Genomic DNA, 18,557 nt, shown 5'->3' with positions numbered 1-18,557 from the left:
GTAATGATTCACTTAACAACTCTGGCAAGAAAAGTCATAGAGTGGGGCAAACTCACTTAAACAAAATTTGGGCTCAACTGTGGTCGTAACTTGAGGACTACCTGCACTGAGATTATTCTCATGTAAACCAACTTTACTGAAAATTGTGTTAATATAAGCATATTAGAAAAGCTGAGGCCCATCCATATATTGTTATGCTTATCTTATTCCCCCCATATTCTAACTTCTGGAGCTTATCCCAAACCAATATTTCTTAGCCTTAGCAACCACTCCCAGATTTCATCTTACAGCTGATGAGATTGAGAAGCACTACCCCTAATTTATACAGTGAACATTGATTTCCAACTACTGCTATTTTGAATCAAGAAACTCACAAATAGAGTAATCCTAAAGCTAAATTGTTACCCAGAAGAAGAAGAAACAACTTTACCATCCAGAACTCAGGAAAAACAAACAAACAAAAAAGCCCAAAGAAACTTAAGGGTACCAGCTCTGATGATATAATAAAGAGTTTTACCCGATGCATGTTTTCATCCCATTGCTGCAACCTTCCAGTTTTGCAAATGATTAAATATGGCCCTGGGACACCCGAAGACAGTCTACTCCTAGTTTAATTAATGTCCTAATACGTTTATGTTTCAAACATAAAATTTCACAAAACGAATTTTGAGAGCTAAGTGTAAATCAAGGTGCTTTAAACATTTTGGAAATAGATCAAGCTCCAAACAATATATCCTTTGAACTCAGAACTGTTTTCTTTGAGGCTTGAAACACTTTTCCCCTGCAGCAAACGGCTTACTTGTGCTCAAAATAGCAGTTCCACACTCAAAGCAATATTTTGTGAAATTTCACACTTCAGACACTACATACCTGACACCACATTACATGCATGCATGCACACACACTCACACCCATGCACACACACCCATCCATCTCAAAAGAATGAATAAACAGACGCATGAATGAACGACAAACAAAATAGCTCGAATTTTCTGTAGGTAAAATTTTGGGTTCAATGTGTATACAGGGTAATAAAGCCTCAACAACAGCTGTGTGTGGTTGCCTAGAGGCGAAGGCACTTACCTCCCACTCAGAAGTTCAATCCTAGGCAGCAGCAGATGTATCAAGGTGCAAAGAGCAAATATCTGCTATGTGTAGGCATCAGGAAAGGCATATGGCCAGTAAATGCTCAGCTCCACTCAGTCACCCTGACTTCACCCCAAAACAAAGGATCAAAGGCAGAGGTGGTATTCAGCAGGTTCTGACCAGTTCTGGAGAACCGGTAGCAGAAATTTTGAGTAGTTCGGAGAACCGGCAAACACCACCTCTGACTGGAGATTTTACATTATCCTTCCCTTGCCATGCCCACCAAGCCACGCCTACAGAACCGATAGTAAATTTGAATCCCACCACTGATTAAAGGGTCATAAAAAGAAAAGAAAAAAAAGGCCCCAACACTCTTTTCATGAGGCTTGGAAACAATTTCATATGCTTACATACAATCTGGAAGGCAGTTTTAGAGGTGTGAGCTAACCTGGCAAAACTTTAATTGTGCAGAATAACTTGGAAGCTACTCCTTAAAATTGTATCACTTGCAAAATTAATTCCTCCCTCCCACAAGATGGTGTTAGGATAATATCCATGGCATGACATCATGATATGGTACATTTTGGGACCTGTTCTGTTTTAGAGGCAGCTAATTATTCATGGCAGAAAACGTAATACAACCAATATACTTACTTTCGCTTATCTGTAAAGAAACTGGGTTTATCTGCTTGCACAATGACCACGTCAAAAAGATCCTGCCAGTTTTTGCCCACCATGTATTTCATCCCCTTATCGCTATAGGCAAAACAGGGAGGAAATGTAAGTAATTTCAATGTTCACTTTCTTAAGCAAAACAGTAGCTATTCTCAAAGTTCCTTCATACAGTATTTCTGATTATTAAGTCGTTTAGTACACAAAGCAAGGAGCACAGTTCCTAACTAGCTTTGTTAGCTGGTAAGAATATGTGGCTTTTCATCAATTTGGGGATTAGTGGAGAATGGCATCTTGCCCCCATATAATGCTCAACTTTATAAGCATTTGGCAAGAGCAAGACTTGTTCTCAGAAGTTTCTTAGGCAAAGTTCAGTGAAAAGCCTCCTTATTTTTCTAGGATTAGAAAATGAGTTACCACTAGTGGATTTTGCCTATGCAGCCAGGATTTGCTATCAATCCCACCATTAGAAACATTATGTATATAATGGCCATCAACAACACTGAGACTCTTAAAGTGATTACTTAAGGAACCAACGGGTAGGATTATAGACAACTAAGGAATGCAGGCACTGAACAAATATAGCCTTTAATTTGAGGTACGTTTGTCCTACCATCAAATAAAATAAAGAATGTTTTTTATGTCTCTAAACACTCCCATAACATTTACTAAGAACAACATGAGCGTTTTATATTTCTCATGTTTTTTACAATTGTTCCAAAATCTCTAAGAATGTGAGACTGTATCATCTTATGAGAAGTAGGATATTAGGTATTCCAGAATATTAGAGACCTAATAATTTCCTAGAGCACTAATAGCTCTCTCCAATTTTTTTAAAATAAGAAATTTTAACTAGAGAGTAGGAAGGCTAACTGAGATATGAAAAACATATAGAAACCTTCTAACATTATAGCAAACTATGGCCTTGGTGTGCTATAATGTTGAACGTTTGGGAAGCAAAGGATTCAACTTTATCATTTTTAAAAAAGTAGATCTTTACAATTGTGAGAATTAGATTTTAAGACAGGCTTGTATGAGGCTTGTATGCGTACAAGTATTAATAGGTCACTGAATCATATGATGCTATTAAGATAAGCTATCTTTACTGAACATTTTCTGTTCTCGTATTTCTCTCTTTAGGTCTGCACATGACCGATCATTTCATCAGGATAAATGCATGCAAGTTCACACTTACACAAAACTGAAAGGACTGTTTGTGATGAGAAAGAGCTTTTTATTGTTGTTAACCAGTCTATTTAAGACAGCATATGTTTCATCTCCATGAAGAATATATTTCTCTGCAAGAAACAGGTGAAGCTAAGCATACTGTAAACATTTGTATAATACAGTGGTAAGAAGATACAATTTAGTTACATTTCACCTGGTGATAATGAAATAATTAATCTACAGAAAGTATGGGAGTTCTCCAAAGAAGGAACAAAGGCCTAAAAGTTCTTCCTTTCCCTAAATCTCTGCTCTCAACTCACATTTCTTTTGCCAATCAGAAAGTGACAATTCAGTGATGTAAAATCATTCTGGACAGCATAAGAAGGAAATTTCAGTAACTGACATAACTCAGATGCTAAATTATTGCATGTGGGATGAGGCAATCCATCTCTTGACCTAGATTTGATTGCTCACATCTGTTCTGAAACACAGGAAGGGGATCCTTTCTATTCTTCCGTATCTTGATCAATTATGCTTAAAAATATTACCCAAGTAGTTATTGGAGGAAGTTTTTTTATACATGGATTGCAGTGTACAGCATTTCTGTTAAGGAGAAAAGAAACCCCTTCTTTCTCTCATTTACCTAACTCTTTCTGTAAAGACATTAACAAATCAAATAGTTACGTAGAAACATCTTTGTAATCATAGATACGAATGCTAATAAGTATATACAAGGTGAAGAAAAGAAGGACTTTATTGCTTTGGTTCTACCTCTTGGTGGAATACAGATCTGCTTGATTACCCGCAAGATAATATACATAAAGTATCACTACCCTGATCTAAAACCATTGCATGGGGTGCTCATTATTATTCACAATTAAAAGATTGGCTTTCACTGACCCATGTCCTTTTCAATCCATTTGTACATCATTCCTTTCACATGGACATCTTTAATGGCATCCTAAAATTGGAAAAAGAAATTAGGTCTTAGTTTTAAAACCTGGCGTTATGCGTTGTTACGAAGCTACCAAAAAGACCAGTCCAAACAATATTTATTAGGCACCTCAGTGTCTCATGTGATAAGCATGCTGGGTTTGTGTTTGAGACCCAAATGCTACTATGTGACGGGGTTGGTCCCTGTCATTTGCTCTAGCTCCTACTGTCCTAGCAGTTTGAAAACATGCAACCACAAAGATAGGTACCACGTAAGTGGGCACATTAATAGGGTCCCCAATCAGGCATCCTCCAGGCAACGGTGAGGTTACCAGCTAATCCTTTCAACACAGAAGCACCTTGATGCTTCTGACATGAATTCGAGCAAACAATATTAATTCATTATTATATTTTCATCTTTTATGTTCTAGAAGAATTATACTTACACTAACGTCCTTGAAAAGATGAACTTGGTCATACTCAATATTATGAGTCATGAAATAGTCAGTCACTGATGAAAGTAGGGTCATTTCAGGAAGAGAGAAAATGTCCATAAATTGTTTAATTGATGGACCCTACTCAGAAAAACAAAATATTATTACTATTAAAAAAAACCCAGATGTTGAATTGTGGGGTAGACAACAAAACGTGATGTTATTAAAGATAAATGTTCTCCCTTGTAAAATTAATGTATAAATATCACATTGTTGTTTTTTTTACAGCAAAGGAAAATATATTCTTGGCTTAAATATATTATTGGCTTTGTTGTTCATTTAGAATCAGCCCCTGCAGCATTCCATTCATAAATAAAAATTTAAATAAGCCATGCTTATGTAAGACACATAAAGTTAGATAACTCAAGAATGAGATGTTTTTGATTATACGATACTGGAAACTTGACACATATTTTTCTCTTAGAAATATGAAATACTTTCAAAAGTACTTTTTCTTCTAGCAAAACTAAGAGCTGATCTAAAGAATAGGTGATTTCTGCTTGCTTTAAACTGTTAGTTCATCTTTTTATATTTAGGAATAATTGGAAATAGCCGACTGCATGCATGAATAGCATAAAGAAGAAACTATATCCAGTTCTATCAATTAATTTCCCAGAAAGTTCATTCATTAAAGGCTTAGAAGATTAAACTATGTTCCCTGTCATTAAATTCCAAACTCCAAAGCTAATTTTGTATCCAGCAAATTCTGGTTATTAGGGTTATTTGTACTGTTTTTTGCATCTGTTCCAGCAATAAATAATTTTAATGCCGTAGTATGCATGCATAATGGCCCTTTCTGAAGTAAATTAACCAGTCAGTATAAACAGTATAATATTATACATATCCAGAAAATTCTTTCCTAAATTGTAGAAAACATTTAAATGCCTATAATGTTGGTTCCCAGCCTCCTTATTCAGAGTTGAAAGCTTAAAATAATTACAGTACAAAAAAGCATCTTCCCAGGATTTTTTCCCTTTTGCCATTGAAAATAATGGTAAATGATATTAGAACTAGCATTGTGCAAGAAGTGAAAAACACATTTGGATTGGAATGCCAAAAAAATCAGCTCCTTCAAAATATTCCACCAACCTTTCCTGCTGGCTATTTTCCAATAGGGAGCAAAAAAAAAGCTCAACTTCTCCATATTTCAGTGAAACAAAACTTAAAACTTAAAGCTCTGGCCAGAGAACACAGTGAGAATTTGTAAAAAAGAAAAAAAACACCATGCATTTTTACCTTCCAAGGACAAGAACAGGTGAGGTAATTAATTCCTTCTGACTCCTATCAACTAACAGAAAAATTGACCAATGGATTTTTTAAAAATGTAAAACTTTAAAATATAAAGTATTTTAAAATCTAAATGTTAAAATCTAAGTTAGAAGGTAAAGCATTTGAAACAGCAACTAATTGTTAGAAATGATATAAGAATCCAGAATTATCTGGATTTTCAAGAGAGTCTGTTCAATTGTTTAAATAAACCCTGAGTTGCTCTTTAGCTGGGGTGAGAGAAGCTACCAGACAAATGCCACAAAGCAACTAGATAAGAATTTATGGTACATACTAGGATGAAATTACTAGATGATTGTTCTGTCAACTGAAAGCAAACTCCTTCTTATGTCCTCTGTGATTTAAACCCCAGGCTCCTTTTTCCTGCCTTTTCCCATGCTTAACAGCTATCCTGCTTTATGTTTCTCAGGCTGAGCTGCTGATATAATAGACATGCTTGCTTTGGGAAACTCTAGCTCTCTCCTTCATTCCCACATTCAGTCAGCACATTAACAAGACAAAAGAACTAAGGCCATCACTGTTATATTTTTTTCCCAAGCCAAAAGGCGCTGCTAATTGAGAAAATAAACATACCAGTCAGCCAGCCACATTCCTATCGTTTTAATCAATAATTGCAAACGTTCTGAACTCAGAAGAAACTTGGCATTTTCAAAAATGTCAGTGTCTTGTTTTATGACTTTTTACTGGGTTGCTTCCCTCCTGCCCCCAACCTTTTCTAGCCTCACCAATCCAGCTGTAGGATCACTCATATTGAAAGTGCATAAATGTGCTAGTTACTAATACAGTAATTTGCTTAGTTAGTTGAATTCTGGAGGTAAGGGGATATATGTAGACTTTTACAACCACCAGCCTCTTGGTTTGCTGGATTTTGAAATGTTTGTGACTTTGTTCCTGATCTTTGTGCAATGACTGCTTTATGCCTTTCATGTAGGTGGCCGATGTCTGATTCATTTAATAATTGAATAAATATAAATAAATGGCAGCATATACATTTAATAAATAAGTAAAATTCATGTTTCCCACTTGTAATGAAAGCCAAATGTTAGTTACATTGGCAGCCATTATATCCATTTTGCTGCTAGCTATCAAAGCCTGGCTTGGCTTTTTCTTTTCAAATATTATGATTGTCTGCAAATCCCTGAACTTATCAAAGGGGCTGGCCAAAGGAAAACAGGGAGATAAGAAATCTGTGTGCTTCATGCAGCTTAATTAAATAAATTAACCAACAAAACGTTACATCCCAGCCATTATTTTTTCCACAAAGCATATCCATACAAAATACCATACCATCCTACGATATATATACTTTTATAACACACAATTTAACATTCTGTAATAATAAAATATTTGAGCAAGCGAATATTAAAAATACTTTTTGACAAAGCTTTTGTCATATAATCACTTTGCCTTTTTCATGGGGTTTTACAAGAGCACTTCAGATTATTGTCTTGCATTTGGACATTTCCATATTGTTTCTATTACACATAGTCCTCAACATGCAACCATTCATTTAATGACTGAAGTTACAACACCACTGAAAAAGTGACTTATGGCCTTTTTTCCACACTTATGACCGTGGCAGCATCCTATGGTGATGTGATCAAAATGTGGATGTTTGGCAACTGGCATGTATTTATGATGGTGTCTTGGGATTATGTGATCACTTTTGCAACCTTCTCATAAACAAAGTCCAATGGAGAAGTGATATTCATTTAAGGACTGTGTTACTAACTTAGCTGCAATGATTCATTTAACAACTATGGCTAAAATGGTTCTGCAATACTTGGTAAACTAGAAAAATGTGGGATAGACAGCATCACCACCAGATGGATTTGTAACTGGCTGACAAACTGAACACAACAAGTAGTCCTTAATGGTACTACTTCTACATGGATGGAAGTAAACAGTGGGGTACCACAAGGTTCTGTCTTTGGCCCAGTATTCGTCAATAAATGACTTAGATGGGGGAGTAGAACGGGGACTCATCAAATTGGCAGAAGACACTAAGAGGACCATAATAGCCAACACCCCAGATAAGCTCAGTATCCAAACAGATCTTGACAGACTTGAACAATGGGCCCTATCCAACAACATGAAATTTAATGTGGAGAAAAGCAAGATTTTATACCTATGCAGGAAAAACCAAAGGCACAAGTACAGATTAGGTGTAACCTGGCTCAAAAACAGTAATTGTGAGGGACCTTGGAGTTCTAGTGGTCAGTCGCTTAAACATGAGCGAGCAGTGTGCAGCAGCAGCTGAAAAAGCTAATACAATCCTTGGTTATATAAACAGAGGCATCAAAATCTCGTGAAGTATTAGTATTGCTTTATAAGTCTTTAGCAAGACCGCATGTGGAATACTGCATCCAGTTTTAGTCACATTAAAAAAAAAGATGCTGAGATTTTGGGGAAAAAAATGCAAAGAAGAGCAATTGAAATGATGAAGACCTAGAGACAAAAACATATGAAGCACGGTTGCAAGAATTGGGTATGGGCAGTATAGAGAAAAAAAGGACTAGGGGGGACATGATAGCAGTATTCCAGTATTTGAGGGGCTGCCGCAGAGAAGAGGGGGTCAAATTATTTTCCAAAGCACCAGAGGGCAGGACAAGAAACAATGGATGGAAACTAATCAAGGAGAGAAGCAACTTGGAATTAAGGAAAAACTTCCTAATAGTGAGGACAATCAACCAATTAAGTTGCCTTCAGAAGCTGTAGATGCTTCATCACTGGAGGTTTTAAAGAAAAGAATGGACAGACACCTATCTGAAATGATATAGGGTCTCCAGCTTGAGCAGAGGGTTGGACTAGAAGACCTCCAAGAACCTTTCCAGCTCTGTTCTGATTGACTGATTGATTGATTGAAAATGGAGTAAAATTCACTTAACAATTGTCTTGCTTAGCAACAGAAATTTTGGCTCAATTGTGGCTATAGGTTGAGGATTACCTGTATTTTAACTAGCCTTCTTTTCTTTCCAGGAAGGAGGGAGGGAGGGAAAGAAGGAAGGTTGTACAATACATTTAATAACATCATAAGCTCTCTGTTCAGAAGCACTTATCTTGAATTAAACAATAAAAGTTGTGGCTCTTTAAACTATTGGGCATCTCTTTGTGTATGCAGAATATCACATAGACAATGCAACCCAAAACTTGGCAAATCAGAATGCTATTTATAAAGGGTGGATCCAGTAAAAATACGGAGAAATTCTGATGATACTGGCTGATTTCCAAGTTCAGGTTCATAGACCAAATGATCACATATGCCTAAAGATAGTCCAAGGACAACAGGAGTATGTGTTATTTTATTAAACAGCAAGAAATTAAAAAGTAACTCATTAGTCGAACTTTTCACATCTGAACGAAAAACAAAAAACAATGAGCCAGTGAAAGAGTTAACTGAATTATTTTGGATGTATTTGTTGTAAAAATAAAAACTTCCTATATTACATTAAATTAAAACTGATACCGGTATTATGTGAAAAGGAAAAAAAAACATCATATTCCATATAGAGGAGATAATCTTGTTACTTTGCCATTGACAATAAATTCTACATAGTTTGTTGTCTTCCAACTACTTTTTCAACCCACAATAGAATGAGGCAGATAAATAAAACTGTTACTATTGCTTTATTCTCATTATTGAGTAGTTTATTATAATACTAATGAACCTAAACAATGAAACTGAAGAACAATGATGTCAGTGAAGCTGTGCATACTATATAAACCTGGCTTCTCTGAATTTATAAATCTACAATGGAAGAAACAATACAAAGACTTTGAAAGCCACAATGGTAGCAGAACATTTATGTGGGTATTCTATGGTCACAATCATTTTCAAAAGGAATAAACAAAACACAAAAACATGATCTTTAGGTCAGATTTTTCATATTTACAGTGAAGCAACAATTATTTTTGGTGAGCCTGGATTATTTAAAGGAAAAAAAAACCACTTCACTGAGGTTTGTGTTACAAAATAGAAAATACTCACTGTAAACAATACCTAGTTATTGATGTACCTTTGTACAAAGTGTGGGGAACTAATAACCATTGTTTAGAAAGAATTCAACAGATACAATACATTGACTTGGTGGATTTAAAAAAAATTTTTTTTTACTTAAATGTGTTTATAACTACTACTGTTGGTACTGCTTTTCTCCATACTAGGAAGATATCATATATTTTTTCTTATTGAATTTATGGTCTGGTAAGATGATCTGATTAAATTTTCGGCACTTAATTCATATAAATCTAATAAATTCTCAGTAAAGTGGATTTACTTTACCTTGCCATAAAAATCACTCATCTGGTATAATGGGATATGCTGGGTTCCACCATACATTTCAATAACTTCTTCATCAGGCACTGGGTTTAGTCCCCTAAAAACAAATTACAATAATTCAATCAAGAAGATATTAAAACTTAGTAGACACCTAAGCTCATATTATCCTAAAATCCTTAGGGGGGGGTTGCTTTTTATATTATCCTACTGGAAAGCATCTCAAAAGAAGTCATGGCCCAAGAAAACATGCATGCTCATGAAATCCCAAGATGCTGAGTTTGGCTAAGAGAAGAAATTACGTATCTGTACGGGCACTGATTCTGAAGAGAAGTTGTGCAAGTGAATTGACATAATTTGACTCTTATCAATTGACATAATTTGACTCTTATCAAGATATTAATGAAGACTAGAGGCAAACTTTTTGTTTAAAATTCACTACTGTTCCATTGACCTAAGTGACTTTCTAATATTATTATTAATTGAAATTAAGTTTATGAAGAAAAGGAAACAGCCAATATAAAGAGCCAGAACTTTAAATATTCCATGATTATAAGAAAAGTTGCCTATAGAGAAAATGTTTCCAAAATATACAAAACTGCATAATGTTGTAACAGAAAAGTGGGTTTAATTTTTAACCAAAGCAGAAAAGCAGATTAATAGGGAAGCAGAAGATGCAGCTGCATTAGCAAATACTACTTCCTTAAATCATAAACCTTCGTTTCTCCTTTGTTCAAAGTTTCTAGATCAGTGTTTCTTAAACATTTTTCTCTTCCCATTTTTAAAAATCATGGTGTATCCCAAAGGAGTTTTAATTTATATAATCAGTATTTAAAGTATTAAAAATTAAGATGGACTCATTTGCTGCCATACCGCTTCTCATTATTGTTTGAAGGGATTTCAATATTGTTATTACTTTTTAATATAGGCTGGAAAATAATTTTGACTTCGCAGACCTCTTGGAGAGAGTTGGCCCAGCCCCAGGAGTCCTAGGACCACATTTTAAGAAATACTGATTTAGATCTTATCAATCTTCTGCTATTTATAGCATTTCCAAAGTAAAAGCTAACATGGATTGCTATGCTGTAAGCAGATTTAGTTTTTCAAATTCTTCCACATCCCACAGTCACATTTTAAAAACAAAGCAATATTCACTTTGAAGCTCAATGGTCTATCCTTTTGACAGAATTCTTGATTTTTTAAGACTTGTCGAAGTGGTTTAAGTAAACCCTAACCGGAATAGGAGCAGGGAGACCCAGGTTTTAGCCCTTCTTTAAGCATGGAAATTGCTTAGATAATAACCCCAGGCCTAGATTAGCAAATCAAATTGAATCTTAAAGAAGGTACTGGCAAACTACTTCCGAAAAAAAGATTGCCAAGAAAACTCCCCAGCTTATATGTGTCATCGCTGGGAGTCATGTTTGACTCGAGGAATCATAACAAAAACAAGTTGTAATATGCAAACTGTTGTAATATGATAGCAATTGATCTCCTAATATTTGTAGCTAAATTTGTTCCGATATGCCCAACATTGTAATCATTGATCCTTTAATTTGGCACAGTACAGTTTCCTCTGATTTCAAAAAAGACTTGCCAAGACACTCAGACTTCAGCAACTCAAAACATTTCTCTGGAGCAAGTAAACAGCTCCAGAGAAATCACCCGTGACCCATATTTGCTTCTGATTTGTACATTAAATGTTGCATAGAGAACAGCTGCTTCTATGAAGGTCAACAGCTCCAGAAAGTGCATATAATTTTGCTAAACTCACTGATAGGCAGTGCCCAACTGAACGTAGTGGAAAGCATCAATCTTCATCAGAAGACTCTAATAGAAAGGTAGACATTTATTGGGTAAATATTTCATACTTTTACCTGGAATAATTTAATCTTATAAGAAGAACAAACAAAACTAACCAATTTAGCTTTAAAGGCAATGCATTTAAAGCTAAATTGGCAGAAACAAATATGATGCGTATGATGTTGGAACCCCTTGGTTTTTTGTTTGTTTGCTTGACTGTTTATGTCTGCACAGAGAGTCATATACTGCTTCTACTCCCACGGAAGAAAGAAAAGGACAGAAGAAATTTTGTTCAGACAGAAGCACCACTCTTACTAGTTTGCAGAGAGGCACCTTTCTAGCCCATCAATATGCAACCTTGCATAATTTCAGGGATCAGTTTTATTTCTGCAGTAAGACAAATTGGGATTCTCGCAGCTGTTATACTGACATCTACTTTAAATTATCGAAGAGGGAAAGATTCATTTTTTTCATGGAAATGCTCTGATGTTACACTTTGTAACTCCTACTATCTTATCTGATCTCCACAACATCATCTGAAGAGTTGCCAGATGAGACCATTTTATTCACTTACCATCAACTGTGGTGACCATGTCTTCTTCTCAGATCAGTTGCAGTGCTTACATTTGTAGTTCACCACATCCTACCCTGTTTCTAACTTTCAGGAAAATGTTTTTTTTTAATGCTGTACAGTCAGCAAAGATTTGTTAGTGCTATAATTATTCCCTACTGGAGACAAAAATAACGCTAGCAGAAGGACGAAATAAGGTGACAAAATATCCTAATATTGTTTACAAAGATCACTGCAATTGTGCCTGCAAAATGCTGAAAAAAGGCTTTCCTAACATCCTTCCCACATTCTTCAAGCCACTTTGGGCCTTATTAGCATTAAGTTCCTCTTTCTTTTTGGAAAAAAACCCCCATACATACTAAATGTAGCTATGAAATTTAGAAAATCTTAAGCCATAAGCAAGAATATTCCACCGCAGACTGTATTAACTGATTTTTAGATTGTCATACTATGTAACTCTGAAGAAAGACCTCCTTTATAGGTTGCCCAAGGATTATGATCACTTGTACAATTATGTACTGGCACTGAACAAAGTAAACATATGACTGATCTGCAAAGTTGTGGCCATTGCAATGACTCTGTAGTCACATAATTAGGCTTTGGGTTCTTGGTAACTGACTCACAATTATAACATTGCAGTGACCTCTGGTCACATGATTGTGATTGAAATTCTGGTCCTAAATTATTGTCGTAATTCAACTATGACTGTTTCCCTGTGTATATGTGTAATAAGTAAACCCACATACATACATACATACACCATTATTAATTCATTTCTGCAAGAATAGCTGTAACTTAGCAAGCTAACCAGATACTTCAATGTTTCTAGTTTCTACATTGACCCAAATGATGTTACTAAATACTGTGAAAGACCAGCAGAAAACAAATTCACTTTATAACTCACCTTGTGCACATCATAATGAAGCCCTCTTATGGCAAAACCAGGAATGTATTCAAATTTCCTGAGTCCCTCTGGGTACTACGAAACATTTCATTAAAAAGAATGAGTATATTCTTCCAAACTGGGATACATGCTATATTTTGCTTATTTAAAAACTGGTAGAAATCCAGACAACAAGCAAACTGTATGGCAGTGGATACAAAGTATATAGTTTTAGAACAGAATTATAATCAGCCATAAAACTCCTTGGACAATTGCCGAAAGAGAAGTGAGGAAAAGTATAGAAGAGATGGAGAAACCTGGACTTTTTTAAACATGCCTTAAGAATAGAAATGTGAGCTTTCTTCTGAAGGGTGATTTTATTTATCTTTGACGTGAGCATGTACCGTATATGTTATATTCTTTGTCAGACATATTGCACATCATGATCTTATTTATGAAAATAGGGTATTTAAGCCATTCACAATCGGAGCTGATTGAAGTGACATATAAACTTCTATTTCCAGGGAGTAATGGCAGACTACTTTTAGCTTTGCTTTGTGATGGAAAGTGGAGCTGGTGAAGGAACCAGCTCCTTGCATTCCTTTCCAGAGAAATAGGGATTGCCCAGAGTGCTCCTTACAGACCTTTCCCATGATTGGGCCATAAAATAGCAGTTTCTGGCAGGTTTTACAACTCTGGGTATTGGGAGAGGCCACTTTCCTCAAGCCACAATCAGAGCCTTTCATAAAGGATTTGCCCAAGAAGAAATGAAGAGTAAATAACAAATTAATTGTGAGATATTGTTTGAAGGGGTTAAATATTAATATTTTCAAATTTCTAGTAGCACTTAATAGAATTTTTCTTGATTAAGTTTGAATGATGAGTTTTTATACATCAGTTTATAGATATAAAACCACGGGAAGAAGAATTTTGGAGAAACTGACAAGGTATTGTGGAAAGGAAAGGATTATGATTTATTTGTTTAAAGTGTGTATATGTACACCCATGCACCTACCCACACACATACACAGTGTGTGTGTGTGTGTGTGTTTATTTCTGGTATCATCTAAGGGACTTTTGCTGATTAAAACTGAAAGATGAGATCTTATTATTTGCCAATAGGTAAAAGATGTGATATGGAACGAAGATAGTTTTGGTTAAAAATTAGAGAAAATGTCAAGCTACAGAAAATGTTTATGATTGATGAAAGGGAAAGTTATTTCTTTCCATATTTTTTCTTTTCTTTTTTATATATTTTCCCCTTTTCCCATCCCCTCTTTTCCCCTTTGTTTACTTTTGTTGTTTATATTTTCCTTAGTTTGTATTATTTTTTATCTTTGTAATTTTAATAAAATGATTATAATAAGAAAGGAAAGGTATATAAACTCTGTAAATAGATAAATAAAATAATTTTAAAAAATCATGTAGAGGCTGAGCAAGGTGTAGAGAAAAGTGGGTAGTTCTATTAACAAGTGAAAAAAGAATTAGGGAAAAGTTAATTGCTTTAAGCCTTTCTCACCAATATAAATGATAATGCCATCTCAGGAAGCTAATGAAAAATACAGTCAGAATCTAGAAACACAAACAAGTGATGAAATGTAGAGGAAGAAAAAGTACTTATCTTAAAATCACTTCCACACCATACTGCCCCAATCTATTACAGATCAAGCCTTACACAAGAAGAGATGATGAAATTTGCAACTTACCTTACATTGTTCAATTAGAATATCTCTGGCAGCGTTGAATATCATTGAATGTAGTAAATTGGAATATTGTGCCAATGTATAATCATAATCAAAGCCATAGATCTCAACATCTCCCAAGCTAATCTCATTATTTGCATAGATGGCTGCAGGGTTAAGAAGATTGCAAACTCCTGGTGGAAGCAGATCTGAAACAATAAAAATACAAGCACTTCTTTGATCCAAGATTGTGCAGAACAGAAATACTGTTCATGTGTTAAAAAGGGGGGAATGGGGGTGGGGTGGAGTGAAATATTCCTCCCCCCCATTATAACTGGGTATTCAAGACTATTGACATTTTCTTTCAAAATAGATGGCCCAAAAATAAATATTCCAACTAATTCAAACATTTCATTATCAAAAAGAATGACTAAAACAAAATGCTATTGCTGTAAACCGAAAAGGATCCGTTCAAATTCTGTTTTTCCCCTGGCAGGAGCAGAATTTACTCAGAGGCAGAGGCTGCTGCTGCTGCTGTCACAAGACTTTCTCCCTTCCTTCTGTGCCTCCTCAGAAGTATTTCAGAGGAACTAGCACCCTTCATTTGAAGAAACATTTGGGGGGGACGGCAGAGCATTTCAGGGAAATTTTGGGGAAGGAAAAGAATCACTATCTAGGCATTGTACTTAATTTCATCTGGGAATGGAACAAGATTTAGTTATCATTATTATTATATAGGGGGAAGAATAATTACATTGCCTTCTATTCTATTTACTTAAGTTTTTCTATTCTAGTCAGACCTCATAGATTGGAGATATAAGTAACAAAAAATAACAACATTTTTGCATCTGAAATTGAGTTAGAGTTATTCCGGCACTTGACAACTCTTATAACTATATAGGGATTAGTTGTCCAATAGGAAACCAAATCTCACTAAAGATTTGCCTAAATGCCTCAATCTGTCTTGTTCAGCCAACTGTACCTGTTCTTTCACAATGTTTGTTTGTTCCAAAATTATGAAAGCAGATTCGGCATGGGGAGAAAAATCATGTCCAGGTACCTTTGTTGCTTTAAACAGTCTTTCTAGACATCATCATTTAAAAGTATTCCCTGTTTTATACATCACTCAACATTAAACATTCTGATTCCCAGTTAATCCAATCCTTATTCTCTCAGGCACCAGAGGGCAAAATAAGAAGGAATGGTTAGAAGCTTGTCAAAGAGAGATGCAACCCAGAAGTAAGGAACATTTTTTTTCTGACAGCAAAAGCAATTAATCAATAGCTTGCCTCCTGGGGTGTGGGTGCAGCATCACTGACAATTTTCAAAAATAGACTGGACAATCACTTGCCTGGGATGATCCATATCTTGTATTAATAATCATGTTTATTCTTATATCTGTTATCTAATACATCTTTGACCAAATAAATAAATAAAAATAAAAATATATAAACTCCTGCCTTGAACCGGGGTTTGGATTAGAAGACTGCTGATGTTCCTTCCAGCCTTACGATTTACGATCACTAACTGCATGTTCAGTGAGCGAACTGTATTTGTGCCCCTGTAGCTATATATAGATTCTAATTACCAGTCACTGTTTTTGAGATGGACAGCCATATAAATTGTTTATTGCAGGTTTTTACACATATAAGGGATTAACCCTGTAAAGCTAACTGAAGCGTATGTGTGTTATGATGTTTACACAGCCTTGAGAGAATAGAAATATCAGGTAAACTGAATTCTTCACTGCTGCCGCTTGAATACTGTTATATAGGATTCTAGAATTGCTTTATCATAAATGGACAGTATTTTCCTTGTTACAGGGTTTCTCTGGAATTACGTAACAGTTATATTTGCATTTCTGCACTGTGAAGATCAAGAGTTTTGCAACTGGTTATTAGTTCATTATGGAAGAAAAAAAACCTCTCCCTCCCTCCATCTCCTGTGTTGATTCCTGGTGACTGCTTGTACTAATCCCTGCAGTTTTGTTGGCATGACTTTTTAGAAATTGTTTTCCATTGCCTCCGTCCTAGGGCTGGGAGGAGACTAGCCCAAGGTCACCCATATATATGACTAGTGTTACATTCACTATTCAAGAAACAAATGTTAGCAATAGCTGTTTACTGTACAGTAAAATATTATCCCTTCATCCATTCTTACTTTGTAAATGCTTTCTACAAGCTTTATACATTCATCCATTTTCTATTACAAGTACATATCTAATGGGAGGATGAGAATATTGCATTTGTTAACTAAGAGGTCAGAATTGTGAAGATGGCATTTATTTTGCAAATTTCATTGCACCAAAGAACGTTATTTGTTTCTGTCTACCACTATTATATAACCTCAAAAGGCCATATTTATTGAACAACTTGATTTTTCAATGGCAGAAAGAAAAATACTGTGAATGCAATTAGCTTCAAGCTACATTGATGAGTGAAAAAAATATGCTTCATGGCATGACAAATTGTTCAGTTAATAACAATGCTTCCCAGAATATTCCAAAAGGCTTTACTAGGAAGATATACTTTTTAAAAAGTAACACTGTTTCAGAGTTGAAGGAGTCCAATGAAGTGGTTTCATGAAAAACAAATTCCACGAAGTAGAATTACTCATCTTCAGAAAACATTTCTAACAATAGAGCACAAATGGAAAACTGTAGTAGGTAATGAAATCTTCCAATCTATTGCTACATATTATATTACAGTTAAATTACAAGTATCTTATAGCAAATATGTATCAGGAGAGGAAAGCATAGCAGATCTGGAATAGACACTGCACAATTACTTCCGACTGTTACTATGGGGAGGGGGGGGAGTAGGAGGAGAACAAACAGAATAAAATCATTTTCTCCCTTCCTCCTTGCATCCAACTAGCAAGGGTATCAATTAAGTAATTTCTTTGCCCTTGGTTATCTATCCTAGTATTGGTATAGATGCTTCATTAAAATATCAAACATGAATTGTTTTAGTATTCTAGTATTCTATTCTATAATTCCATCAAATTATGTAACAAATACATATAATCACATGTCTTTTATTGGAAATATTTTCCTTTAGGTTGAAATCTTGCCAAGATTTGGTTCTTCTGTCCAATTAAAATCTTGCCAATAAGTTATCTTGTTTACATTTCAGGAACAAACATAAAAAAATATTCAAGTCACCTACTAAATTCCATTTCATATTATGGCTTCATAGTAGAATCCTTCAAGTGAATTCTGGCAAACATTTGAAAAATATTAGAACTGCAATTTATATTTTATTATAAAAACGAGCAAGTTGATTAGAGAGAAAAATAGTAGCATTCATCCAACATCTGTTATAGTTTTTAAACAATTCTTGACCATTTTTATTAAAACTAAGGAGCCTTTGAGATAGTTGAGATAGTGATCCTTTGATACAGCAGCAACATTTTTCTTGTTCAGACTTGGAAAGATGCTAGTCAGCCCATAGAGGAATGAAAGTGTTTCCACAAGGATAACGCTGCAACCAACAACTTACAATGATCTGCTTTAGTTTGAAGGCAGTTTGAAACATAGCCTTTTTAGAGATATGAACACACAAGTAGTTCTTCTGAGAAAAACCCTTATAAGTTAGCAAGTTCAAACCACTTTCAACCTTGAAAGTACAATGCCAGTACATTAGCTTGAACTACATGCGGAAACTAACTGTGGAACCAGTTAAGATGATTGAAAATGTGTGTTAAA

The 18,557-nt window shown here is 35.1% G+C and overlaps 1 protein-coding gene across 1 annotated transcript in view; it reads right to left on the bottom strand.

Annotated features, from left to right (window-relative positions):
• The window catches only part of NT5DC2 (5'-nucleotidase domain containing 2), a 29,553-nt gene that overhangs the window by 9,491 nt on the left and 1,505 nt on the right, over positions 1–18,557 (bottom strand). Inside the window, exons 2-9 of the mRNA XM_026724961.2 lie at positions 14,876–15,060; positions 13,191–13,265; positions 11,687–11,742; positions 9,922–10,015; positions 4,305–4,433; positions 3,826–3,886; positions 2,954–3,056; positions 1,741–1,842 (exon numbers count right to left, since the gene is read on the bottom strand). Coding sequence (XP_026580746.1) covers positions 1,741–1,842; positions 2,954–3,056; positions 3,826–3,886; positions 4,305–4,433; positions 9,922–10,015; positions 11,687–11,742; positions 13,191–13,265; positions 14,876–15,060 — 805 coding nt within the window. The remainder of the gene's footprint in view (positions 1–1,740; positions 1,843–2,953; positions 3,057–3,825; positions 3,887–4,304; positions 4,434–9,921; positions 10,016–11,686; positions 11,743–13,190; positions 13,266–14,875; positions 15,061–18,557) is intronic.

This window comes from Pseudonaja textilis, chromosome 2 (genome assembly GCF_049901715.1).
Source record: "Pseudonaja textilis isolate UNSWEBS1 chromosome 2, rPseTex1.2, whole genome shotgun sequence".
NCBI classification, from domain to species: Eukaryota; Metazoa; Chordata; class Lepidosauria; order Squamata; family Elapidae; genus Pseudonaja; species Pseudonaja textilis.
The sequence above is the reverse complement of the archived record's forward strand: the minus strand, read 5'-3'. Positions and strand labels throughout refer to the sequence as shown.